This window comes from Corvus moneduloides, chromosome 14 (assembly GCF_009650955.1).
Source record: "Corvus moneduloides isolate bCorMon1 chromosome 14, bCorMon1.pri, whole genome shotgun sequence".
Taxonomy (NCBI): Eukaryota; Metazoa; Chordata; class Aves; order Passeriformes; family Corvidae; genus Corvus; species Corvus moneduloides.
This window is the reverse complement of record NC_045489.1, coordinates 12580600-12606314: the sequence shown is the minus strand read 5'-3', so window position 1 is coordinate 12606314 and position 25715 is coordinate 12580600. Positions and strand designations below refer to the sequence as shown.

The 25715-nt window shown below is 41.4% G+C and overlaps 3 protein-coding genes across 14 annotated transcripts in view; 2 read left to right on the top strand and 1 right to left on the bottom strand.

Moving 5' to 3' along the window:
• ACSL4 (acyl-CoA synthetase long chain family member 4) overlaps positions 1-6300 on the top strand; it is a 38714-nt gene extending 32414 nt beyond the window's left edge. For all 8 annotated transcript variants that reach the window (XM_032123747.1, XM_032123754.1, XM_032123751.1 and 5 more), the window contains 2 exons: positions 331-488; positions 2313-6300. In XM_032123747.1, the coding sequence (XP_031979638.1) occupies positions 331-488; positions 2313-2470 (316 nt within the window). In that variant the 3' untranslated portion in view covers positions 2471-6300. The remainder of the gene's footprint in view (positions 1-330; positions 489-2312) is intronic.
• A 2063-nt stretch (positions 6301-8363) lies between these two features.
• Positions 8364-10220, top strand: KCNE5 (potassium voltage-gated channel subfamily E regulatory subunit 5). Its single transcript, XM_032124234.1, has 2 exons — positions 8364-8412; positions 9630-10220. The coding sequence occupies exons 1-2, from the start codon at positions 8364-8366 to the stop codon at positions 10202-10204; spliced, it is 624 nt and encodes a 207-aa protein (XP_031980125.1). The 3' UTR covers positions 10205-10220.
• A 2040-nt stretch (positions 10221-12260) lies between these two features.
• NXT2 (nuclear transport factor 2 like export factor 2) lies at positions 12261-21978 on the bottom strand. 5 transcript variants are annotated; one of them, XM_032123900.1, is made up of 4 exons: positions 21804-21978; positions 19666-19752; positions 18395-18539; positions 12261-13887 (listed from the first exon to the last, which is right to left on the bottom strand). In XM_032123900.1, exons 1-4 carry the CDS (start codon positions 21816-21818, stop codon positions 13724-13726), a joined length of 411 nt encoding a protein of 136 aa, XP_031979791.1. In that variant the 5' UTR covers positions 21819-21978; the 3' UTR covers positions 12261-13723. The 5 variants fall into 5 exon arrangements, with proteins under 5 accessions (XP_031979791.1, XP_031979790.1, XP_031979793.1 ...); XM_032123899.1 differs by lacking the exon at positions 12261-13887 and adding an exon at positions 13924-17509 and having other exon boundaries at positions 21804-21902; XM_032123902.1 differs by lacking the exons at positions 12261-13887; positions 21804-21978 and adding exons at positions 13924-17509; positions 21432-21453.
• Between the last annotated feature and the right edge of the window lie 3737 nt (positions 21979-25715).

The window sequence follows — 25715 nt, the reverse complement described above, 5'->3', positions numbered from 1 at the left end:
TCCAATCTTTCCTCTCTCTCCCTCTGTGAGGGGGAACTGCAGAGAACTGGCTAAACCCCAGGTCTAGCTGGGGAGCTAAATTGAGATGTGCATGAGTGAAATGACAGCAAAGCCAGATTCTTGTCAGACCTGATGTTGTAAACCAGCTTCAAATAGCTTCTCGATAAGCCATCAGATGTGTGAAGACTTAATGCATAGAAGGATTCTGTATGGTGGAATAACTCCAGTTCAGAAAGGCCTGGGCATTTGTGGGTCCAACAGCAGGTAATTTACACCCTGAAATGAAAGTCCAGACTGGACCCTTTTTCCTTCTCTTGCCACCCTGTGTAGTGACCAGTCCTACGTGATCAGTTTTGTGGTCCCTAACCAGAAGAAGCTGACAGCATTGGCTGAGCAGAAAGGCATCAGTGGAAGCTGGGTGGACATTTGTAACAATCCTACAATAGAAGCAGAAATACTGCGAGAGATTAAAGAAGTGGCAAACAAGAGTAAGTACCACAGCACATCCTGCTGGCCATGGGGGTTTATCCAGCAAAAACTCAGTTCTCCTCACTAACTGCTCCTCCTTCTTCCAGTTTCTCTGTATCTGCCAGACTTAATACTTGGATCAAGGCAAAGACCACATGAAATTGTTGCGTATTATCCCAGGAATTTACATAATATTGGTTGTATTAATTACTATACTGCTTGTATTTTTTTAAAAATATCTGAAGGTTTTTTTCAACTAAATTCTAGAGACAAGTTGCTTGTCTAATATGGTTAAAATAAGGTCCAAAAGAGCTGTCAGTTTGGAAGAAAAGTTGCAAGACATTTGCTGGTAAGGAAACTGGTTAAGCAAGAGATTTCAAAGCATTTTTTCCCCATACAGCTTTTTTCCCTACAGCTTTGAATAACCACGGTCCTTGTGGTTGTAGAGGCTTAAAAGCCTGCTACTCTGTGCTGTGGTGCTGAATGATCAAAAGTATCATCAATCCTTTATGGGACAAAAAAATGAACAAACTCACAGGGGAAGAAAAGTCTCTAAAGCAGTTGCACCTCATACAAGGAAGCTGTAAAAGCTGGACTTAAGCACACACTAAGCACTTTCTCTTGAACTACAGAGAGGAGAATCTGCCTTTGGAAAATGAGAAAACAAGAATGAAAGGCACTATTAAGTCTTGTCTTGAAAAAAGTAAATCAATCCATAGGTTTCAGGCTTGCATTTAAACACTTTAATCCCTGGAGTTTTTTATCATGAATTGGGCAAATTACTATCCATATAGCTTTGTGTACTTAAAACCTTTGCTTATACATTCTTTCTGTCTTTTAGATAGTAATCTACTATTGAGATACAACTAATTAATGTGACATTTTTTCAAAACTATTTTAAAGAGGTAGTTCTCATTGTTAGCAGAGCATGATGCACCTTCATCATGAGCAGGCACGCATCTGAGAGGCAGCAGCACATCCTGATAGAGCTGAAGTCAGAGAGGCAGAGAGGAGCTGCTGGGTCCCACTTCTGCTGCCCCCCCAGAGGCTGTGCTGGAATTCAGCTACAAGTCCATGTCTGTGGATCCCATTCCCAGCCATCGTGCAGGAGCTGGTAGCAAACTCCATCCAGTACTGGGCACATGCAGCAGCTCCCTGTGCTGTTCCTGCTGCTCCTGCCCTTCCCCCTGAAGCATTTCCATGTCTCCTCCCTTGCTCACCCCTCCTGGGCAAGAGAGAGAAGCAGCCTTGGTTGCAAGGAGGCTGTGTATGTGCCAAGCCACTGCTTCCAGCTGAAGGGAAAATAAGTGGCTAATGTAACAAAAATACAGAGAAATCCCTTTGTTTTGAACTCTAAACAGAATTTTAGGAAGGAAAAATACAGGAAAGAAACATTCAACCTGGGAAAGTGTACAAGTACTTCATTATAATTTCAATATGAAGCATGTCCAGTTAGTCTGAGTTAACCCAATTATTACTCCATTCCTGTAACAAAGATAAAACTGTAGATTTCAGTGCAACTGTAGATTTTCAGTGTAGATTGTGGCAGTAGTTTCAGAGCTTCAGGCTACTCAGTCATTTGTTTCAAGCTTTAGATTTTGCATTGTCACATCCAATACAAGCTGTAAGCACAGAGTGTTATTAGAGTATTTGCACACTAACCAGCACTCAGTGTTGGGACAGGATGAAATTTGCCTGTGGCCCTTCTGTAAGGTTATTTCATTAAGTAGGACACCATATTATACAAGCTACAGGGTGCTGACCAGATTTTTAGGGAGCATGAATGAGTGTTTCATTTGGCTTTGTAATGACAGTCATGCTGTTCTTTGTTCTTGTCCCTGCAGTGAAATTAGAAAGGTTTGAAATACCCATCAAGGTCCGGTTAAGCCCTGAACCGTGGACCCCCGAGACTGGGCTGGTAACAGACGCTTTTAAGCTGAAAAGGAAAGAACTGAAAAACCATTACCTCAACGACATTGAAAGAATGTATGGAGGCAAATAAACAGCTCTGCTGACCAGGCAGCTGTGCAGGTGGTTCCTTCTCATGCCTCAGCTTTGGATGTCTGTGTATGCTGTAGATATCACACATTCAAAAAACACACCAAATGGATGACTGTTTCTGTAATCTCTATCAAGTGGAACAGAATATCTTAAGAGTCCAAATTTTTAATTTTTAGCAGATTAGACACTGATGGTCTTCATAGAGTTTTGTGTGATCATCTCCAGTTTTGAGACAGTCATCATTATGTGAAGCAGTATGACCAGGTAATTTTATTATTGTTTCTCTAGCATATTCAGACTGCTCACAACTTCTCTTTAACTTATGCTGAAGTCTGGCCTATATTTCAAAGAGGAAAAAATAATGTAATTGTGATGATTCTTCTACATAATGAGACATTTAGCAAGGAGGGAAAAGGAGTATCTAATGTCTACCCTTCTCCATTTAAAAACAAGACAGCAGTAGTCAAGAACTTGCTAGAGATCATTAATAATGCACTGCTTGAGAATGGATGGATTCTTCTGCACATCAATATCTTGAATATTTACAGTGCCTACAGAAGAATAGAAAGTACACTTACTGAAATAAAGGTGAACTGAAAAGCTTTCTAAAAACAAGTTATAAGAAATTTCACTCAAGAGCATTGAATTAACTATTTCAACTTCCAACTCACCAAATAGGTTTTTAATTGCCACTGTATTTTAATCCAAGCAAAGCTTTCCACTGGACACAGTGTAAAAGAAAATAAAGACTTGCACTGCTCCGGGGACGCTGATGAGAAATCAGTGCCCGAATGCAGAACTTGCATCTGGACTGGCAAACAACTGTGAAACTATTGTGCAGTGGTCTCTAAACAGATTTGAAACTCAGAGCAGTTTTGGTGGGTTTTTTTGAGAGGTGGTGGTGTTTTTAAGGCACTGATTCTCTAGACCTTCACATACACGTGAGTACTGGCACAGTACCTGGATGTAATGTAGAGGATCAGGTTTTAAATGTCTGCATTCCTTTGTGGAAGGTATTTCCGTTCACCTTATAACTGTGGTGAGCATGACAAGGCAACCAGAAACCAACAGGAGTTTCCCTGTCTAGTCTTGGTTTACTTACAGAAAAGTAGTCTGTGGCCAGGGAATCTTTGTTTCCTGAAAACTTATAAAAAGGGACAAATCACTCTTTACAGAAATTCATTATAAAAATGTTCTCTTATTAACTGGAAGTCATAGATGTGAAGAAGGAGGAAGATATAATTTAATAATAGTTCATCATTTTGTGTGCTGAATCCTGTACTGTCTTCTTTTGAATTGTAACTGAGCTCCTGCATCCCTGCCAGCTCTTCACACTTGAACCATAAGTGCTGTAAAAAGTGGAGGCTCTTGATACTGTTCTACTTTGCACTTTCTTAATCATTTTATATATGTTGCTTACATTTTGTACAGCTGTGGCCCTCAACTGCTCTATATTGCAAATTCATCTGAAAGTATTTATAGATTTCTATTCATAATATTTGTGTTGTGTATATGATGGTTAAAAAAATATTTGGTATTGTCACTGTACAGAAAGTAAAAGATTTTGTACATTGCCTCTCTTGAACACACGAGCTTGCAATTTCAGGACAAGTTTTTCCTTTTCTGCATGTATATGTATTTTTATTTTCCAGTTAAAGTAGACTTTGGCAAAAATAAATCATGGCTCTACACTCTTCAAGTAAACCATCCCTTCTCCTGGGGACCAACTTCAAACTTCACCATGCATAATTTTCTCTGGCTAGTCCAGAACACTGCTAGCTCACCTTCCAAGAACCCTGAGGGAAAAGAGAGAAAGAAAATATGGTATATAAAGGTGATGGTATCTAGTTGTGCATGGAACTACAAGAGTCACTAAAAAGAAACAAGGAAATAGCTTTTCTAAACAAATTGGTCTGGGTTTTTTTAAAGATACCTACAGTTGTTTTTTGACAACAGGGACTACTTCCCATATCAGTAGCAACTTTTAAAATTCCTTGGTCCTGGAGCCATGTTACCAATTCTTCCATGTTTTAAAACTGGTCGCTATTAAATAGCTTTTAGTCAGCCTGTTAGCATCACAAAAGTGAAATAGGTGTAGGAAAGATACACTTAAGTCTGTCAGCAGTTTATAAGACTATTTTTTTTAAGCCATGAATGTATTTATATGAAATGTATTTTATCTTCTGTATCTTGGTTGACTGAGGATCGCTATTTTCAAAATATATATACACACATCCACAATGTTAACATTTCAAAAGTAGAATACAACTTAAATGGTTCAACAAGTTTGTGTTTTGGAAGGTCTTTATATTGCACAAGCTGTCTCTCATTCCTGTTCTGTGCCTCACATTCTGTCTGAAACTGAGCCTACCTTACAAGGACTGCTCCAAAGCAGCAGCAATGAGTCTGTGCTACAGGTAATAAAAACCAACCCTCCAGTGGGCCTGGTCCTTCTTGTAAGGAATGAACTAAAGCTGGATGTACTGCAAAAGAATTTGCTACATCATCAGCTTTTCAAGCATTTTTGGAGAAGGGGAAGGATTACATCAGGCTGCCTTCAGCTGTGGGCATTGTTTGCAAATACCTTGCAGTTGGGTAAGAACTTTATCCTTTGTTTTAAAGAATTCTAAACCCTTTTTGTGACAGAGCTTGTGGAGGAGAAACAGAATGAGCAAGAATGTTTAATTCTTGCCATTACAAAGAAGGAATGACGATGCAGATGAAGGGATAGTAAATCACTTCAAAATCATTATGTGATAGGTACAGATGTTACAGACACTTTTATCTTGTGCTGGGCTGAAAGGCCATACAGTATGGGACTAAAGTGTGAGGGAGAAGGTTCATGTACTGCTGAGGGTTCTAGAATGCTCAAAGTAGATACAAGTTCTTCAAAAAGCAGGTTGAGAATTTTAAATCATCCTTGTTAAGACTGAGAAACAAGTTCAAAGAGAAACAAAATCCAGTTTGGGCATACCCTGGTGCAAGATTGTATTTAGGCCCCCTACCTCAAAAGACATGGTGTGTCTGAAGAAAGCCAGAGTGTAACTACCACAACAGTGGGAGGAGAAAGCTTCAGCTGTGAAGGAAGATCAGAGTTGTTGAGCTGGCCTGAGGAGGAATGGCACATGCCTTGAGATCATTAACCTTCAACTCCATGCACAGTTACCCTTAAAACGGCACAAAGAAAGGCCACAGGGAAGGAGGAAGAACAGGGTGTAAGTTTGCACAAAGTGACATGGATGATACGGTATTTTAAAAGAAACACAGGATTTTAAAGCAATTCCTTACTAAATACTGAAGTAGTTGCCCAAGATCTCTGCCACTGAAAGTCTTCAGAGCCTGAGAGTCAATGACAGTTCAACAAAGCCTTTGAGGAACAGCCTTGGCCCAGAGCTGTGGGTGGGGCAGGCAGGGACCGGTCCTGCACATAATACAACAGGAATGCTGCCAGTAACAGGCAGATGTCATTAAATGGCTTGAAAGGGGAAAAAAAGAGTCTAAACAGGGAGAGGAAGGAGTTACTCCCTTAGGAGCAGCTGAGGTGATGTTTGACTACCCCATGCAGTCGCAGTGCCCTCGACAACACTCAGAGCCCAGCACTCAGGGCGCTGCCTGCCAGCTCCCCCAGCACAAGCTGCAATTCCCAGCACACTGGCAAGCTATAAAAGGAACAGAGCACCAGTTCAGAATGTGGGTCACTCATTTTCAGTAGCAAAAAAAAAAAAAAAAAAGACCAATCTCCCCCATCTCAGAACAATAGCTTCAAATAACTATGTTGTATTCTAACAATAAATTAGTGTTGGTCTGCAATAAATTCTCATTATGTATTTGGGTTTGGTGTTTTGGAGTTTTTGTTTGTACCTTGGCTTTTTTTCCTTTTGGTTATTTTTGTTTGTGGTGGGTTTTTTTTTTTTTTTTTTTTTGGTTATTAATTAGCCTACCCAATGGCTAAGCTCTGTTTACACAATAGTAAATCAATTTCCTTTTTGAAGGCTAAAATTTATGCACTTGAAACTTAAACAAATCTGGTGCTTTTTTTGCCTAAGACAGTACAAAGGTGAGCTACAACATGCAATCAGCAAAACTTGCAGTCACTGGTTACATGGAATTGCAAACAATACACAGAGTAAAACTGTGTGAACTTACCTGGATTAATAAAACACATTTCCAGCAAACTCAGTGCTGCTGCAAAGTAGATTAGTGATTGCTTTATAGTATGATAGGAGTACATCAGCCACAGAGGACCTGGGCTGACTACACTAAATATACATTTGTACTTAGCCCATCATTTTCACATAATTTAATTTGAATGAGTTCTAACAGAAATGGGGTGATGTTTGCACTATTGCTTTGCTACTGGGTGCTGTAATAGGTTGAATCTTGCTACACCTTTATTGGGGAGAGACACATTTTGAAGAAAATGAAACCCATTCTATATTGATAAAGTGTTCTAATGAAGCTGATTATCACAGGTAATTTACCCAAAATTGTCTTTGGTTGGAAGCATGTAGCCTTGACATTAGACCAGTGCTAATTAATTTGAACAAACAGAGCTCTGGGCACAGTGTCTGATCCTCAGAGACTTCATGTACTCTTTTAAAGCACAAAAACCAAACAAAAAATGTAACCACAACCAAAAACATGCCACAAACTGTTGAGTTTTCCCCTTATTCTCCCATTTTGAAACCCCAGTAACCTGGTTAGTGATGAACACTACCAGAGATGCTACAGGTCACTACGTGTTTGCTACACCTGCTTATTTCTGGATTTACCCTTACATTTCTCCAAATATAGAAGTTTGCCCGCCACCTCTGTGTTATCTGTGTTATTTCTGAGCATCCAGACCCTGAGCAGGAATGCCCATCACCCCAAGACATGACCTCCTATCATTAAAATGCTAAAGCAAGAAGGTGTCATATAAGTTTTACTTTTTTAAAACACAGAAAAGATACTTCAATTTGAAACAGTACTGGACTACTTCTAACAGATCAATTGAAATTATGACTTCAGGCCACATGTTGTTCCAGCCCTGGAAGTTGTTTCTGGGGTTTTTAATTGTTTTAAACAACGAACCTAAACTTTTCCTGCTAGATATAAATCAGCTTATTACTTATGGTGCTCCCCCAGAGAGTGAACATGAAGAATGGATCACTGTTCTCTATACTTGCTCGCCCTGCTTTACTTTGTGTCTTTCACGTCAAAGCAAACACAACCTCTCCCAAAGAGCCCATTTCTATGGCATTTAATCAGGCTCATTAAACCAGGGCCCCTCTGCCCCCGTGTTCAAAACAGAACACCTGTCCCACCTCCCTACACAGCTTATGGCAATAACTTCCCAAAGCCCTTACCTCCAGCCCAGAACATCCCTGCCTCTTATGTAATGGGACAACTCTCACCTTGGGACTTTTTTTTCCTCTTGTTATTTTTAAAACCTGGACCTCAGCTCTGAACACTTGCAGTAGCACAAGAACTGTATTGCTGTGAGGAGGGGAAATGCACAGGTGATGACAGTGACTTCTCCAGGAGCTCTGCAAACAAACACTACCCCTCAACGCAAGCTGAATTTCTAATGAGTCAGTCTGGATCAGTTTTAACCTACATGCAGCTCATTCTGAGCATTTGCTGGCAAGCAGATTCCTTACTTTCAGAGGAAAGATACCAAGAAAATTGTTCATGCCAACAAAAAACATACCACAGAAAAGCAAACTAAAACTTAGTCCGGAGTGAAGAGATATTAATCAGACTCTGGGGTTTGGCTCTCTTGAGATTTTAAATCGATATTCAGCCCTTCTAACTGTGGTAAAAACTATGATCTGTTGTACTTTCTATTTTATTTCCATGTCCAGCCACCAGTACACTTTCTTAAGGTCACCTGTAGACAAGGAAAATGCAAGATGTCTGCAATGTATCAGAGTCAAAAACTTCACTTAAGAGACATGAATTGTAGGACTCAAGTGAAAAACACCACCTATATGCCTAAAACCCCCCTGTCTTCCTGACTAGACAGCAACCTCTCACTCATGTCCTAGAGAGTGTAAATTCCACTGTGCCGTGGTTGTGGGGCAGCATTTTGCCTTTCCAAATGGGTACTCATTCTGGTCTGCTGTTAAAATATGTCTTTTCCCCTGAAAAAAATGAGAGGAAAATAGAATAGACCACAATGATCAGCCCGAGTCACCTCCTAGGAAGGAGCAAGGAAGCTGCACAAGATAAAAACTACTCAAAATGCTGGCAAGATTGTGAATCTCTAACACATGCAACTGCCACACTCACCCATATGAATAATGACAGCTGAAATTAGTTACCAGATAAACAACCTGGGAGCAGGGAAAAATCTGAGACCCTCAGAGCATTCACAGGATTTCAAAAACCCTTAACTATGGGGACAGAGCTTTGTCAGGGGAAAAAAAAATATGAAGAAAACTCACCTGTTGCAGCCTCAGGACCCTCTCCAGCACAGCCAGACTGGGAACCACCCAGAACTCACCTGGTAACATCCCGGTCTTTCCAGGCCTTTCTGATTAAGGAAAAGACCCTCTGCAGCTGATTGATTACCAATTGTTTTAGTGACCCCAATTAATTGTGCCTCTGGGTATCTGACTGCCACAGCTGCTGCTGCTCCAGCTCCAATACCCCACCACGGTTCCTTCCAAACCTCCTTGCTTTTCTCTACGTGCCCCTCAACAGCAAACCTGCTCTGGGAGCCTGCCCTGGGCCTTTGCTATTCACTGCTCTCGTTTTCTCAGCTGGGTGCTGTTCTCCTGCAGGAGAGATTTGGATTAGATATTAGGAAGAAATTAATTACTGGGAGGGTGGTGAGGCCCTGGCACAGCTTGGCTAGAGAAGCTGTGGATGCCCCATCCCTGAAGTGTTCAAGGCCAGTTTGGGTGGGGCTTGGAGCAATCTTGTCTAGTGGAAGGTGTCCCTGCCCATGGCAAGGGGTTGGAAGGAGATGAGCTTTAAGGTCCCTTCCAACCCAAACCATTCTGTGATTCTGTGACTAGAATCAGCTCCTTCCTGCCTTTATTTTGGCAGAGCTGCATTTTCCTAAGCATTAAATATGTCGCATCTCTCATTCAAGGAGCCTGACAAGCGATGTCAGGTCGCACCGCTCTGAGCGCCGTGGAGGTTCTCCTCAGCTCTTGTCCGCTCCCTGGCAGCGGGAGCCTCGGCGCTGTCGGGGCTGTGCCCGGGGGCTCCGCCGCGCGGTGCCGGTGCCACCGTGAAGCGCAGCGGGGCGCGGCGGCTGCCGGCGCTGCTCGGGGCGGTGCTGCGGGAGCTGCGGCGCGCCGGCAACACCAGCGCGGGGGCGGGCGGCTCGCTCTACATCCTGCTCATCATCATCTTCTGCGGCTGCCGGGCCGGGGCGCTCATCCCGGCGGAGACCCGCTCGCGGAAGCTGGAGTCCAAGCACGACCCGTCCCACCTGTACACGGAGCGGGACTGCGGCCCCGGCGGCCCGGCACAGGCGGCCGAGCAGGGCGGCCCCGCCGCGGGGCAGCGCCGGGGAGCGCGGCGGGAGCGGCGGCCGGCGCTCGGCAACAGGAAGGGTCCGTCCGGCTGCGGCAGCGCTTCTGCTGCCCTCCCACCTGGGGACTGCGGACAGCGAGCGACTGCGGTGGATGAGAAATTGTTCTGTTCTTGTACAGTGGCTTGTACGGCGCTCAAGACTTGTCATGCGGTGAGAGCTATTCTTCAACTCTTTGGATCCATTTGTATTGCTCTTCTACAATAAATACCTGCATTACGTACTGCGGCCTTTCAGTACTTACAGTGGGGATTATAAAAAGGAGGGACAGTGAGTTTTTTCACGGGCAGGTGATAGGTCAAAGAGGAACGGTTTTAAACTGAAAGAGGAGAAATTTAGTTTAACTGTTAGGAAGAAATTCTTTAATGTGAGCATGGTGAAGCACTAGAACAGGTTGCCCTGAGACGTTTTGAATGCCCCATCCCTGGAAGTGTTCAAGGATATGGTCCGGGACAACCTGATCTAATGGGTGGCATCCCTGCCCATGGCAGGGGGCTGGAACTAGATGAACTTTGAGGTGCCTTCCAACAAAAACCATTCTGTGATTACTTATGCACAGAGACCTCTCTCATCAATCATCTTTAGGTCTTAGTTTAACACCTTTTCCTTTAAAATCTGTTTTTATTACACCTTGTTATCTGACCTCAATGCTGTTGGTTGGGGCAGCATTTCATGGAATCACAAGCAGGTCCATTGTTGTAGGATGCTCCTTTCTGTCACTCTGGAGCATTGACAGCTGTGTCATGGGTTGGAAAGGGTGAGGTCTCGTTCTGTTAAAGTAAGATGGGTTTGGCTTACATGGACCACTTCTTGAAACAAAAAGAGCTTAGAAAAAAGCACCAGTACTGTGGCTTTGATGATACATGGAAACTTCTAAAGCCATCAAAAACATCCTTACACACAGAGAAATGTGTGATTCCAAGAGTACCTTTCTACAAGTTAAATCTTGCAATTAAACCAATGTACAGCATATGCTTTCTACAGAGAAAGTGGGGCTGGCAGAGGTTGTTTTAGATGTTCATGTTTAGCCATGTCAGTAGTCTGCGCCTTCTTGGTTTGGGTTTGGAGTGAGGTTTTTTCAGATAAAGATTAATGAACAATTCCAAGGAACAAATGCTGTCACTAGGAATTCTGCACTACACAATCCAAATTACCATTTGGATTTTATCCAAACCACACTGCTAGGAAAAGCAGCTTTGACATTAACTTCAAAGGAGGGGAGATTTTTTTTATCCACTTAAATTTCCAAACACTCGTGAATATTTTTTTCCAACAGAAAAACAATTGTCTTGTATTTGGCAACAATTGCATCTTGCTATCTCTGACTTTGTGTGGCATCATTGTAAGCTGAATACCTGAAGTGATGAGTTTTAAAAAAAAATCCTGGGAAGGAGTGACAGTTACCAAGTCAATGCTGTCACTGCAGAAAAACACTGCAATATTCACAGACCGAATTACAAAATATCCTTAAATACCAAACTGCGTCTAAATACCCAGTCTAAATACCCAGACTTTCTAATAATCGAAAAGTATGGGGCAGAGAAAAAATTCAAGCTCCAGAAACAATTTCAATGGGAGTATATGCCATAGTACTACTGCCAGCATTGTATCTGTACACATATGCGAAATCTTTAGTTCAGCAAAGAAAATGTAGTAGTATCATGTGGGAAAAGGATGTCAGAGAAACCAACAAACACTATTCTTAAAATCTCCTGTCAAGCAGTTAGACAACAGTAAAAGTTCTAGTCAGCTATTTCCATCTGCCAGGACTCCAACAGTATCTCTGGAAAATGGAAGTGCTAACTTCAACCTGGACTTCTTGAAGAGTCATAAGTTTTATATATATATGTATATATATTTTTTTAAAAAAATATTTACAGCTGCAGAAGTCGACTGTCTAATGAACTTTCACACTGGAGTAACTAAAACAATGTATCAGTCCCATTACCAGATTTTGTGAGGATTCCTTTCAGTACAATCAGAATTATGCTATGACCAAAGTTTCCCCCTGTAAGTATGAGGGGATCATTATGCATATCCCAAACCTTTTATTTATTCTATCTCAGTGATTAACTTCTTTTTCTACCTGACCACTGTCCATGAGCAGGACTCTGAGAGGGGTCTTAGAGGCTAATAGCTTAGGAAGTATTCAGGACCACTGAACTCAGCTACATTAGACACAAATAGGGGAAGGACCATTAGAGTTTTCCGAGTAGGAGAGATCTGCACACATTGAAGATTCAATGCACTGGACACTAAAGTGTGTGTGCTTAACACATTTTATTTAATATCAGCTGGTTACTACCTGCTTTCCACTGCTTCATCCCATAGACAAATCTAAAGGAAGATTGTGGCAGTCCCTCCAAGCACCACTGATTCCTTCAACAGATTTTCCACTATCTTCATAATCCATTTCTCTTACTCCCTCAAATTCCAAAGTACATGCAACACGCTGTATTTAGAGCCTACCTAAAACCAAGGGCTGCCCATGTGAAAAAGTTTGCCCCGCATGACACAGTTCACAAATAAGAAGCACAAGACCTCCTGCCAAGTAACTAAACATCTAATTATCTGCTGTTCTATCTGAGCCTTTCAACACCTGATCACAAGGTCTTGGTCAACTGTAGTAATTTGTGATTTACATCAGTCCATCTGCTATAGTTACAGTTCACCCTGCTGTTTAAATAAGATAACACCATTGTGCATTAAGACACACCAAAGTACTTGAAACACTCAAGAATTCATACTGTGGCATACAGACCTTGATATATAAGTATTAAACCCAGCAAATTTCTCTTTGTTTTAGTAAGTTCAATACATCGTGTAGTGGTTGGAAATCTTGAAAAACCACAAAGATGCAAACCCAGTGGGACTGAACTGAAATAGGCTGCAAGAAGACAAAAATCAGCCACTGCAATCCAACACAATTTTGCCATCAAGAGTATATTCTAAGGCACATGTATTACTGATGCAGGGCAAAATCGCCACTTAGTGTCTGTAGTCCACTCAATCACGAAGGATAACAATATAGATTTATTTATATTATTAAACCCAGCCTTCTGAAGGAGTAAGCCCAGCTATCAATGTCCTACCTTTCTGCAGTTAGAACAAAGAAGAAAAGCTTGCTTTTCCAGGAAGACTTTAATATTCTTTTCTTCAGCCGAGTTGGCAATTTTGAAAGAAAAATTTCTGGATTCACTTTCAACATACCTGCAAAAATATCTTCTGGCTTGGGCTGGTTTATTTTTCCCAGCACTCATAAACCTTTACATCAGCTGTCAGAGCCTTGCTTAGGATCATTACCAAGAGCAACTGCTTGCAAAGCCTCACTGAAATCTACACCCTCAAACACAGCAAGAACTTTCCAACACATTTGGCATTGTTTCCAGAATACACTTCTAGAACAATATCTGTTTCCATGCAACTACTGACCATGCATGAACATCTTCATCTTTGCAATGTTAGCATTTCAAAGCTGCTGTCTACACTGAGCAAGTGTGCATCAGTAATTTAATGTTCTAAACAGCAAAACAGTGAATAAATCACTGGAGTTATCACAAAAAGCATTTACCATTTAAGTGTTTCATTTCTTCTTGGAGAGCAGAAGCACAACATGCTCCCAGTGAAAATATTTACAACCCAAGGATCTGGCTCAAATTTTGTTTGATTTCATCCAGGTATGTGTTGGAGAACAGTCTAAACTTCAGTAAATTTTAGAGGGATATGTTAATTTGAAATAGTTACTTTGGGCAGCTCAACATTTACTGCTTGAGAGTGCTCTTGGCAAGGCATTTGCCATAGAGTTGTTCCAGACACATTTTTTCCCAGAAAGAGAGCTGCCCGCCTGTTCCACAGTGCCCCAGCACCCCGGCAACAATCAGAACTCAGACCTACAACACAAGTAGTAAAGATAAGGAAGCCGCAAATTATTTCTTGCACTTTTAATATCATAAGAACGAGCTATGAAAACTTCTAATAATTAAAAAAAAAAAAGGTAGAGTAACAGGTAGGTGTTTTTTGGATTTTTTTGTTTAGTTGGTTTTTTTTTTTCAGTTTTTTAAAATTAATCTTACAAGAGGTCTTAAACAATTTCAAAAACTTACAAAATATATTCAAGTGTGGAAAGTTATTTTACTGGTAAAACAGCATTTCTTTATAATGTGCTTTTCTCCAGACAGGGTAAGGAAGCACAGGCATATCAGAACAAACAATTCATACCATCAGAACAAATCCCTTTTCTCCAGCATAGGCATTTTAAATCAATTTAACTGTGGTACGCCAAAAGAACAGAGCAACATAAAAGCAGTGACTTCTATAGACAATACAAGGAACATACACAAAAGAGAAGATCTCTCAAGTCTTCAGTTGCTACAATTTCATATGTGGAAGTGCTTAGCTCTTCAGCTGGCTTTAATTCCCTGACTGGTTGTACATGAGTAACTTGGTCTCAAACAAAAAAATGGAAGCATTAACTCCAGTTCAGTGTTTGAAGCACAAACATATTCATTTTATAGATGCCCACTGTAAATTTTGGGTATTACAGTAGAGTCAGCAATGGTCACACTAAACCAGCTGGATGGGTTTTTAGCGAATGAAACGAAAGCATTTCTGTGTTCTCTTCTGCTAATTTCAGCACAGAATATTAACAAGCAGCATGGAGCTAGTAAGAAAGATTTTTTGTTTGTGCCATTAGTTACTCCATTGTAAAACCACTAATTGACTCTAACAGCTACATTCTCACTTAGAATAATAAATAAAAATATTTTGCAAACCAGCATTTTCAGTTATAAAGAGCAAGAGCTAATTATGGTAGTACTGAATCACCCCAAGTGATCCTCATCGAAGACAATGGAAATAGGCAGGAGTAACTGGCACTTCTTCCCAGCCTGAAGCAATTGTGTTCCAATGAATTTCCCTACAAAACTCCTGGGTATGCATACCAAGTCCTATTCCAGCTACAAACCTTACTAAGTAAGAGTTTTAACTGGGTTTGTCCAGCTAGGCCAGTTAGTTATCTTCCTCAGTCATGGTCCAGGTAGTGGTGGGGTTTTTTTGTTTGGTCAGTTTTTTTAATATTAATTGCAAAAGTCAGATTTAAAAGCAAGCTTGTATTTGAATAGCACGAAAATAATTGACAATAACATCTGATTGAAACATTGCCTCATATACTTTGAATCTCCCAGTCTGCCTAGAAAAAGCTTAAAAATTATTATAATACAAATTCAAACTTGGATAAAAATATCCAATAAGTATTTATTCACAGCACAAGCTCATCAGGTACTGATATAAGTGTGTGTTCTGGTGACCGCCTTCAAAGTCCAACAAGCCAATGCCACAGCTGCAACCACTGCTGCATTTTAAAAGGCAAAACCTGTTTTGTGTATGCAAAGCAGATCTGTAACACCACTTACACAATCAACAGCAAGTTAAACAGCCAGTAGAATACACCACGCCAGTGTCACAGCTCAACAATGCTGTACCAGTTACAGGCATGCTTAGGTTATGTTTTCAATTTGTAGAGGAAATACAAATATATGAACATCACATATTTTCTTAAGAACAAACAGTAATTAAATAGAATGATCCTTTCTTCACTACATACAGAAATAACAATGTATTTACAATATTTACAGTTTTTCAAAAATTCTGTTCTTGCACTGTTCTGCAGGAATTCAAATTCTTCAGCCTGAAAAATAGGTACACAATAGTTCTGACCATAAACAGCCTCTGAACAGAGACAGGTTACTAATTCTAACTTACTGGTATAAAGACTAGAGGGCCTGAAAAGGAAATAAAGCCAACTCGTTTCAGTTAAACATCCCATTGTTTGTGGGATTACTTCACAAACTACAGATGCTTTAAGATGTTTCACACAAGTGAGATATTGCTCATTTTCACAGTTTTCTCCACTTACTTAAGTCACTGAACAAGTGAGCTCCAGTTGTAACTGCTTTCAGACTGCTGTTGTCATTGAAACATGGGCTATGATGAGAGTTACAAGCTCCCCTCCTGTATTTTCAGTTACAAGCAAATGTATGCTCAGGGATACAGCTACATTTTGGGTTTGTTTTTTTGTTTGTGTTACTCAGCTTAAAACAGAATTGCACCAGTTTGAAACAAAAGCTGCTGATACTCAGATTTGCTCTTAAGTTCCGAAGTTAAGGTGGACACTCTCAACTTACAGTCCTGAAAAGTGTTTCAAAGCAGCTGGAAGCTTTAAACTACAAATTTAAAGCAAGACACACAAACCCCCCAGTATCAATAATTACAGGCAATGTTTAAAAAGAACATGAAAAATACAGTAAACACCTGCATGAGAGGAAGATAGTGTTAGTGGTGCAGAGCTGCTGTTCTCAATTGAAAATAATGCAAGCACCTGTTCTGAATAACGGTACTGGTGAGAAAAATTGAAGGCTTCACAGTAATACACACTTTCAGTGCCACTTTTTAACTACAATGTTTCCTGAAAAGACAGAAAGGATTCAAAACTTGCAGACTTAATATGGGAAAAATAATCCAAACCTCATAGCAACAGAATGCAGAATTAAAGCCAACAGAAATCATGTATCCGACCTATTTCTAGGTCACATTAAGACTTCAAAAGAAAAGTAATCAGTTTGAAGTCCTTCACACGCACGTGAAGAGTTATTGGCACAGGAGCTCCGAATCATTCAGCATGCCCTACATATGAATGAATCCATGGAATAAACAACCAAAGTCTGGGAAGCTCAGACCAAAAGGAAACCCAAAGATATATAGTCCTTTGGCATCAGAGAAGGTAAACATTACCTTTCCAATGGATTGAGAGATTACACAACTTAGGAGCTGTATTTGCTCCTTTCACTAACAGTAGAAACCATAGCAATCCTTCCCAGCCTCTTACAACTGGGAGTAGGTAGCTTTCAGAATTCCATCTTCATGCCACAAGCATCTTTTTCAAAAGAGAGAAGATGCTACTGTAAAAACAGATCTTTTCAAGTTGAAAAAAATTACGTTTGGTCAGAATTGTGTATGAATAGGATTTTGTGTTCAAACAGCACAGTTTGAGCACTCAGCAGTGGCAGCATAGCTGCATGTAAGGCATTTTAGGAATGATTCGAATACAGCTCACTGCCTTCAGCACTTTACTAAATTCAACTAACACGAGCAACCTCTCACATTTTAAGTTTATAACTAAAGCCGTGGTCACTGGAATCAACCCCGAAACATCTGCAGACCGTCCGTAATAACAGATGCAACACAAAGAGCGCGTGCGTTCCGTGTGGGAACAGCTGCCTGCACAGTGGACCTGTTGGTGCCAAATGAGAGAGGTCACTCCCCGTGCCAGGCCCTGCTAACTGGCCCAGTCCTGGAAGCGGAAGCAGTCCCCGGCGATCTTCCACACGGTGTTGGTGGGGGTGGCCTGTGCCGTCAGCAGGAAGTTCTGATTGAAGTAGCGCTGCTTATCCCCGTCAAATTTGACAGTCCCACTTGTCACCACGAGGACTGTTGTCTGGCCTTGAGTAGCTTGTTCTTCACAAGGAGGTATGAAATGATGAAGAAAACAACTCAAACAAAGACTAGCAGGTAAAGAGGCAGGAAATGTACACAGAAGCTTGTGTTCAACTCTGGTTACACTGCGCCAGGCTAACAGCTGGGTACAGGCAGGGAAGTGCAGCTCTGGTGCAGCGTTTCTACACAGACAGCGGTGGCTTCACCAACACGGCTTGGCAATGGCTTTGCCACTTTCATCTCCTGCTCGTCATTTTAGAGCACTGACAAACACCTCCGTTTGTGCTTAGAATCAGCTCTCATTACTTGAGATATACACACATAGAGATATTTAGCAACTTGCATATACTTTTACCCCCCGTTATGAGAAATTGTATCTTTTTCACAGCAGAGCAAAGCAAGTGTGTTTGACCACAGGCTTTTCCCAAAAAGTCCATTAGAAGCAATGTATTAATTTCTCAATTATGTAAGCCTTTTTTTACCAGTTGTTAATCAGAAATCTAAAGAACTTAACACCTATTCTAGATGTAAAGAAATCAAAGTACATACAGGTTAATAATGATTTGTTCCACATTATACTGCAGGTCAGTACAAGAGGCCACCATAGGGGTCTCCCAAGCACAACATAACCTGATAAGCCAAACTTTTTCCATACATGAAAATAGATCACTTCTGAATATGATCTAAACAAAAAAAGTCCTTAAAATATTTTCCCAGGCATGAAAAAAAGTGTATAGTTGCTGCATCTCTTGGTTTGTGCTTTATTTATGCACAACTTGACGTTTCAACCCTTGGTATTTTCTCTAAGCTTACTCCAAAGGAATTTCTAAGCACTGTTATAATTGCTCTCTTTCAATAGTTACAAAAAAAAGAAAAATAACTAAGTAAATTATAATACAACCTTACCGTGAACAGGCTGGCAATCCAACACATTAACCTGGAATTCACTTGATGGCAACATTTCAAAAAACTTATTTAGTTCTTCTTGCCCAGACACTGCATTTCCATTCCAAACTAATGTTGCTTTGTCCAAATACAGCCTGGTTAAAGCCTGAGTGATTATGAAAATGCACATTTAGTAAAGATATGTAAACATACAACGGACAACATACAAAACTTACACTGTGAATTATTGACTTCTTCTGTTACTTTGACAGTAGAATGCCTTCTTGAAACAGTAGCTCCTTTTAACAATCAGTGCTCCTGACCAAGAATTAAAACTAACAAACACATTCTCCTTTATCAGTGGCACAGTGACTCATGTCTCAAATACTGATTACATCCCTTTAACAAAGGTAATGACAGAACTGAACTGGTTGCTAACAAAAGGACACTGCTACCTTTCCACAATAAATTTATCACTGATTTTCTGTTTTCTTTCTGAGGGGGAGAGTATGCACACAACACAGATTAGGTCAGGAAATTATAATTTTAGTATTAAAAAAAAAAGTGAGCAAGACCAGGAACAGGTGAAACTTGAAAAGGACAGCAGCAGACCAACCTCCCAAATGTTTCATAAGCTGTCAACAGCTGAGTAACTGCCCAACTCTCCTTTAAAGTGTTGACACATCCCTGTCCAACCTACTCATGTGCAAAGTGACTGTGAAGTAACATGGGACTGCTTGTACTTTCACATAAACTTCAAGTTATTAAATTGCAGCTACAGTACATTTAAAATTCCAAAGACCAGTCTCCAAGGCTCTCTTTTGGTGACAATATTTGTCACATGGTACCACATCAAAGTGGTCCATGAAGATTTGCAGAGGCAGACACAGCTGTACCACTTCAGCCTCAGCCACTCAGAAGAACCCCAGAACCAAAAGTGGTAACTGTTAATGAAAGAAGTTTGGGAAAAATGAAGCTAAATCCTGACCTCAAGGGAGAATAAAGCAAGTTCTACTTCCCTGTATTGACCTAATCCTGTACCTGTAAGACATAGTCCTACACCAACTGAACTAGGGTCATGAAAAGTCTGAGGCACTTTCTGAACAGCCCCTTTTACACTGCACAGGAGCTTCAAGTCCTCTGCAGGGCAGCCTGAGGAGCAGCTGCCCTGCCCTGCCATGGCCAATACAGCACATGGTAACCAATGTTCAGGTGCTTTCTGTGTAATGACAGTTAGAAAAGCAAACAAAAGTGCCAAGACAGCCCTAACTATTGTCAAAACAGCTACATACCCTTCTTCTTTTGTCCATTGTCTCATAGTAAATGTTGACAAACTCATCTGCAGCTCTACAAGCTTGATCCACATAGGTTTTGAAATCCTGGAGGGAAGAAATCATATCAGGTTACTTTAATTATGCAACCCAATCATTAACTCAATTTCTTCTGCAAGTCACTTTGACTGGTCTTTTCCATCCTCACCAAAAGATGACATCAAATAATGTCGAAATTTATTCTGACCTCCTTTTCTACTTGCAGAAGTACCAGCTGTTAGGCAGGGGACAGTTTTAGCATTAATTTTGAATGCTGATATATTTATTGTATTTAAATTGCAAATATTTACATTGGAAAATGGGCTACAGCTGGCTGCAGGTAGTGTGGCCACACAAGTATTCAGGGAAAACAGCTGTTGCTGTGATGGCTGTTCTGAAATAAAGTTAAGGAACAAGATTTATTCATGTACTTCTGAGAATTAGCAAGAACCCCATCACACCTCCATCCGAGTCTCATTTTTTAACACACCTTTATATATAGAAATATAAAACATAATGAGAGAGAGAACACCAACATCTGGATGTATTCCTTCTAGTATCAATCAGACCTATATCCACAGGTAAAAACAAACACTTCTCCTCACACCTCATCATTTTCCTTACATCTCTCTGTTTTTATTCATCCCCAGGTAACAACCTTTGTAGTCCCAGCACTGCACTGTGATTTCACTGGGTTATTTGCTCAGTTTGTTCAGCTGTTCGGCCCTTGATGTCTTACAGACCCTGAACTGGGACATCCTGGAAAGCAGCTTCTGAATTTCCTGTCCATACACCCATAAACCTGCATTTGGTTCTCTTCTGATCAATTGTTTACAATGCTATTATTCATCACTGCTTTATTCCAGTATTATACTCTGTATCTATAACTCAATCAGTGTGGAACAATGTCACTGCTTGCATTTTCTTGGCTGCTTTTACTGAATATACTCCAGAACCCCCAGGAATTCCTCTGGTATTACCACAAGAAATATTCACAATCAGAGAAAGTTCCAATTTGAAAAGTAGCTATGGCCTATCAAATAACCCCTGTTTATTCAGCAAAGACAAACATCACTATGCACTATTTTTTCTCTCCCCCTGCAAGGACACAAACCTGCTCTTCATCTTCCTACCTCCCCCAGCAAATTCTGAACTCACAGTCCCAGAAAGTGCCCAGAGAAACTCTGGAGACAGGAGTGTCAGACCTGCCCTGGGAACAGTGACTGCAGCTCTGCCTGTTGTGCCAGCGAGAGCAGGGGGCCGTGAGCCCTCAGCCAGCTCAGGCTGCACACCAGCCCTTCCCAACCAGCACCAAACACTCCCCTCCAGCTCCCAAGAGATGGAATGGGCATGAGCGAGGGCACTGGAGAAACACCAGGAGACTGGAATGAGTTGCTGGGGTACCTGCAACAGAAGTCTGGTGGAAATAAGCTCTGTCGGTTTTGGCAACTTTTTACAGCCACAACCAGAACACAGTTTTAAACTCTGTGAACAATTTTAGCTGGAATAAACTTGTGGAGGTCATTTGGCCCTAATCCCATCTCAAAGCAGAGCTGACTGCAAAGGTTGATCCACTTTCCTGGTTGCATCTGACAGCTCTGTGTCCTCTGTCCTGTCTCCTGCCACGTTTGGACATCTCCGAGAATGGAGATGATCACAGTTCCTTCGGGTTCCAACGTCCAACCACCTCACTCAGAAACCCTCCTTCCCAGCATTTAACAGGAAAACCATAATTGAAAAAAACCAACCAAACAATCCCCGAATCAACTTCTCCAAGACTCTGGCGGCAACTCCAAGCAGTTTTCCAACGTACACGGCCGCTGCCGACGCCCTCACTGAGCCCCTCTCTGTCCTAAGGCCCCTGTTCGAGGACGCTGAGGCCGCAACACTGGAACCCCCGCCCTGCGCCGGGGACCCTCGGGAGGGTGGCAGTGACCCCTGCCCACACCCCGCGCTGAGCCGCTACCGCCCTGCCCGCCCCGTCCCTCACGGAGCCGGGACATTCCCGACGGCCTCCCCGCGCTCCCACACCCGCCCTCTCAAGCGCAGCACCCTCCCGAGCCGGACACCCCGCGCTCCCTCGGCCCCAGGCCGCGGTTCCCGGCCCGGCCCGGACTCACCACGGACGCGGCCATGGGGCGGCGAGGCGGGAGGACGCCGGAAGTGCAAGGTCAACCGCTTCCGGCCGCGCGTCCCTCGCCGAAAGCGTTCCGCCGCGCCGCGGTGCCCCGGGGAGCGTTCCGCCCGCAAAGCCGGTCCGGCTGCGGCGGGGCTTTGATTCCATAATCGATATCACCAACCTTTCACATCATTGCTGCTGGAAACCTCCCCAGAGAGCCGACACTCGGGAAAAGGAATTACAATTGTAATCACAATTAAATAGCGTGTATGATTATCTATTTCCCTATTTGTATGGAGGTATTAGAAGTAACTGCTTTAAAACTTCAGTCAAATTTACTCAAAATAACTAAAAATATCTTTACTGAAGTAAAGATGTATAAAGATTTCAGAAATGCGTTCAGCCACTTGGGTTAGGCCATGTCTTCTTTTATTTTCAGCCATTGATCAAAATCAATTAAAATTTAAACCACTGAATAATTTCAGAATCAAACTGCATAGATTTTTATTGTAAAATATTTGATACTGGGCAAGTAGTGACCACCAAATGAAAACGGAATTCAATCTCCAGTAAGATGAAGAGTTCGCATTTTCCTACAGATCCCTCATGTGACAATCATGCACACTTGCATTAGGACTTACACAAAAATGAAGACAGGCTGCATCTTGCCCAGGCTGCTTTTCAAATGAGCCTTGCTCTGTGTCACAGCAAACTGATATTTCTGTAATGACCTCGGTTATAGACTCAAATTAGGCCCACAGGTCCTGATTATCCTTGATAAAATGAATGATGCCTGATAGTCCTTAGTTTTGCAAATAGTCTTGCTGGACTTGGAGTAATGGCTTTGTAACTTTCAATAGGTTATAGTTTATTTTCCTCTAAAATCACGCAATTAACACTGACAGATTTCCAGTAGAACATTTTCTATTAAAAGAACCCAACAAGCTACAATACTTTTTAATTTATTGATTCAGAACATACATTACATCACTGGAATCATAACACTCTTGAACACTGTGGCCTCCAAATCTCACTGCAGCACTGTACCCAACACTGAAGGGCAAGTCCAGGGGGCAGCAGAAGGCAAATGTTCCAAATTTCTGTAGCCATTCTACTGAATAGAGACCAAAGCACCGATCTGTGGCCTGTGTGAGTGATTGAATTAGGCTGGTAGGTTGACCATTCTTGTGGGGCTCCTCAGCTTTCAGGGGCTGCACGGTGCTCCTGCACATGCAGCATCCCTGCTCCCAAAGTCCCACTGGCTGCCCAAGCTTTAGCACATCTGGCGATGTTTAGCAGAAGAATTCTCTCGAGGACAGCAATTCACACAACACTTCATCTCTCAAGCTGGCCAGGCTGTTCTCTAAGACTGATCATCTTTGTGAATAGTGAGTGGCTCTTGTGAAAGGCAGGACTCTCAACTGTTGATAAAATTACCAGAGAGTGCAATAATGTGTCCCAGATGTACAGACGTTTGATGAACTGTCTCCTAAAACAAGGGAAGCAACTGACACTGGCCAAATCCAGACAGATTCTGATTAATGGGATGCTTGTGAAACTGGATCATGACTCAGTGTTTGAGGGTTTTGCCTGAGCAAGAGCTGAATGAGAACTCAAAGATTCGATCTGTTGATTTTAATGACAACTGGGAGTAGGTCTCAGATGTTTGACTTATAGGCTGGATAACAAATTAATACTAAAGCTGGACTTGAGATTTACTAAACTGCAGTGGACTTAAGAAAGCCTATTTTGGCCAGTTCCCAGCATAAAAGGTGGACCCTGGCAGAAACTGTGCTTGTTACAGACCCATGGGGACTCTCAACTGTGACCACTCCACCTCAAATTTCTGCCATACCAGAACTGGAGGAATGCAATGACTCTTATCCTGATAAATACCTCCCTTGTTTTTTAAAGAAAAACAGAACTTGCTATATATTGAAGTGGTAATTGTATCCAGTGGGATATGCTGAGATCAAGTACAAATAACTGCTCCATTTTACTCCATTCAAAGCAGTCTCAAGTGGGGATAAATTTTCAGAACAGGTCAGTTTAGTGTCACCACATTTTCTTGTTAAAGAAATTTTTAAATCCTCTTACTTTCATTAGGTAGTGAAGCATTATTTGACCTCTTGTGAAAATCTGGCCATATGTGTGTAAGACATGTGGCCAGGTAAACATATTTGTGGGTTTTTTTCCCTTCAAAAAATAGACATCCTTTGAGAATAGGCAAATTTAAAGTAAATTTTGATTAAATTTTCTTCTTTTTTAAATGAATAATTATGGATCAGCTACAGATGGAGCACAAACTACTGCACATTATAGATTTAATAGAACTTCAGTGCAGAGTTCACTCAGATGAGAAAGGCCTGCAGGGCTGGAACTGTAGATTATGTGCTCTCTGAAATTGTTAGCTCAGGTCAGCTTGTAGCATAGTCTGAGCTCAATTTACATTTGGCTCTGGCCTGAACGCTGGGCACTGGGAGGTAGCCCACAACAATTAACTGGTTAGTGGGAGGGCTTAATATCAATCAAATGCTAAGTAATATTTCTCCAGGCCAAATGTACCTGTGACCTTTTAAGGAATCACTTTCCAGTGAAAACCAATTTACTTCCAGCTGGAAGAAAAGAGTTTTGTCACTTGCTTTTCTTTACAAATGGAAGAGTTAGGGGAATCCTTTATGATTATTGAGTACATGCTTGCAGATGTTTTACTTTTACTCCTGAATATTCCAAACTATTTAGCATTGTCTGAGCATGTGACCTATGGTTCTGCGCTCAGCTTATCTGGCACAGCAGCTCTGCAGCACAGAAAGCAGCATACCTTTCCTTTGGACTGTCCCTGCTCTCTGTGTTATTACAATGGTACCCAATGTTCCCTGAAATATCAGTAATCCAATAGTCAACTGTTAAAAAAATTGGCAAAATCCCATTAACCCCAGTGGAAGCCAGACCTGGCCTTTGGTTTGTTTGCTCTGGCTAAATAGGGAATAAACAAAGTTTCTTCAAAATGCACCCTTAGTCACTACCACAGTTCCACTGCCCCTGTGCTCAAGCTCCAGTTTTAGGAAATATCTTGGCTAAATGTCAAACAATTCCACCAGCTCTTTGAAGGCAAATATTAGACAGAGATTGCATCTGAAATAATTACCCAAGCACCATTCAATTAACCTACTTGGCTAAAAGGTGATGCACAAATCAATATTTTCTAAGTGAGACGTGTGTTTCAGATGAAACTAATCAATAGGCATCAGAGTAATTTCAAATTACAGACATATACAGACAAAATTAAAATTCAAGCAGTTTAGATACCAAATGTATTGCAACTTAAAAGAGCTTTTTCAGGCAGGATATTCCCCAGGTACAATTTCAACATATCATTGCTTTTATTGAACTATTTTGTCTCTTTTCTAAAATAAAAATAATTACTGTCACTTTGGGAGAACTTACAAAAAAGGTGCAAATTCCCCTGTTGGTCCTTGGCCAGCTGATAATTGAAACTGTGCCTTAGGTTTCCCCTGAGCACAGCAGTTGGAATAGACCTAAATATTTGGAATTTTTTCTGTTTGCTTTTCACAACCACTTTTCTCCCCCTATTCCTTCTAACCTTGTACATGCATGATGAGATGGAACAACAGGAGACCCAGCTCAGAGCCCAAAGGACAAATATTAGCATCAGAGGGCTTGCTGTTTTCTACCTACAATAAGAAAAGTTTCTTATTCACAAGCCTTTTAACAGGAAGGACTGTCAGGGAATGAAGAGAAGCTGTACAAAATGAGCTATTTCTCATCTCTGTTTTCTTTATGCTATAAACATACCTCCAATCAAATTTACTGAAGAAAGTCATAGCACTTCCAGTGAATTGTCTTGTTTCCACAGAATCATTGGCACATTTCTGGCCTGTGGCTGCAATAA

Bases quoted from the DNA above. Each gene is read 5' to 3' on its own strand.
- KCNE5 (XM_032124234.1), top strand. From the start codon at position 8,364: ATGTCTGCAATGTATCAGAGTCAAAAACTTCACTTAAGAGACATGAAT. The intron at 8,413-9,629 runs GTAGGACTCAAG...GCTCCCTGGCAG, and splicing joins TCACTTAAGAGACATGAATT to CGGGAGCCTCGGCGCTGTCG.
- NXT2 (XM_032123898.1), bottom strand. From the start codon at position 19,770: ATGATTTCTTCCCTCCAGGATTTCAAAACCTATGTGGATCAAGCTTGT. The intron at 18,540-19,665 runs GTATGTAGCTGT...ATAATCACTCAG, and splicing joins CAATGGACAAAAGAAGAAGG to GCTTTAACCAGGCTGTATTT. The intron at 17,510-18,394 runs GTAAGGTTGTAT...CTCCTTGTGAAG, and splicing joins GGATTGCCAGCCTGTTCACG to AACAAGCTACTCAAGGCCAG.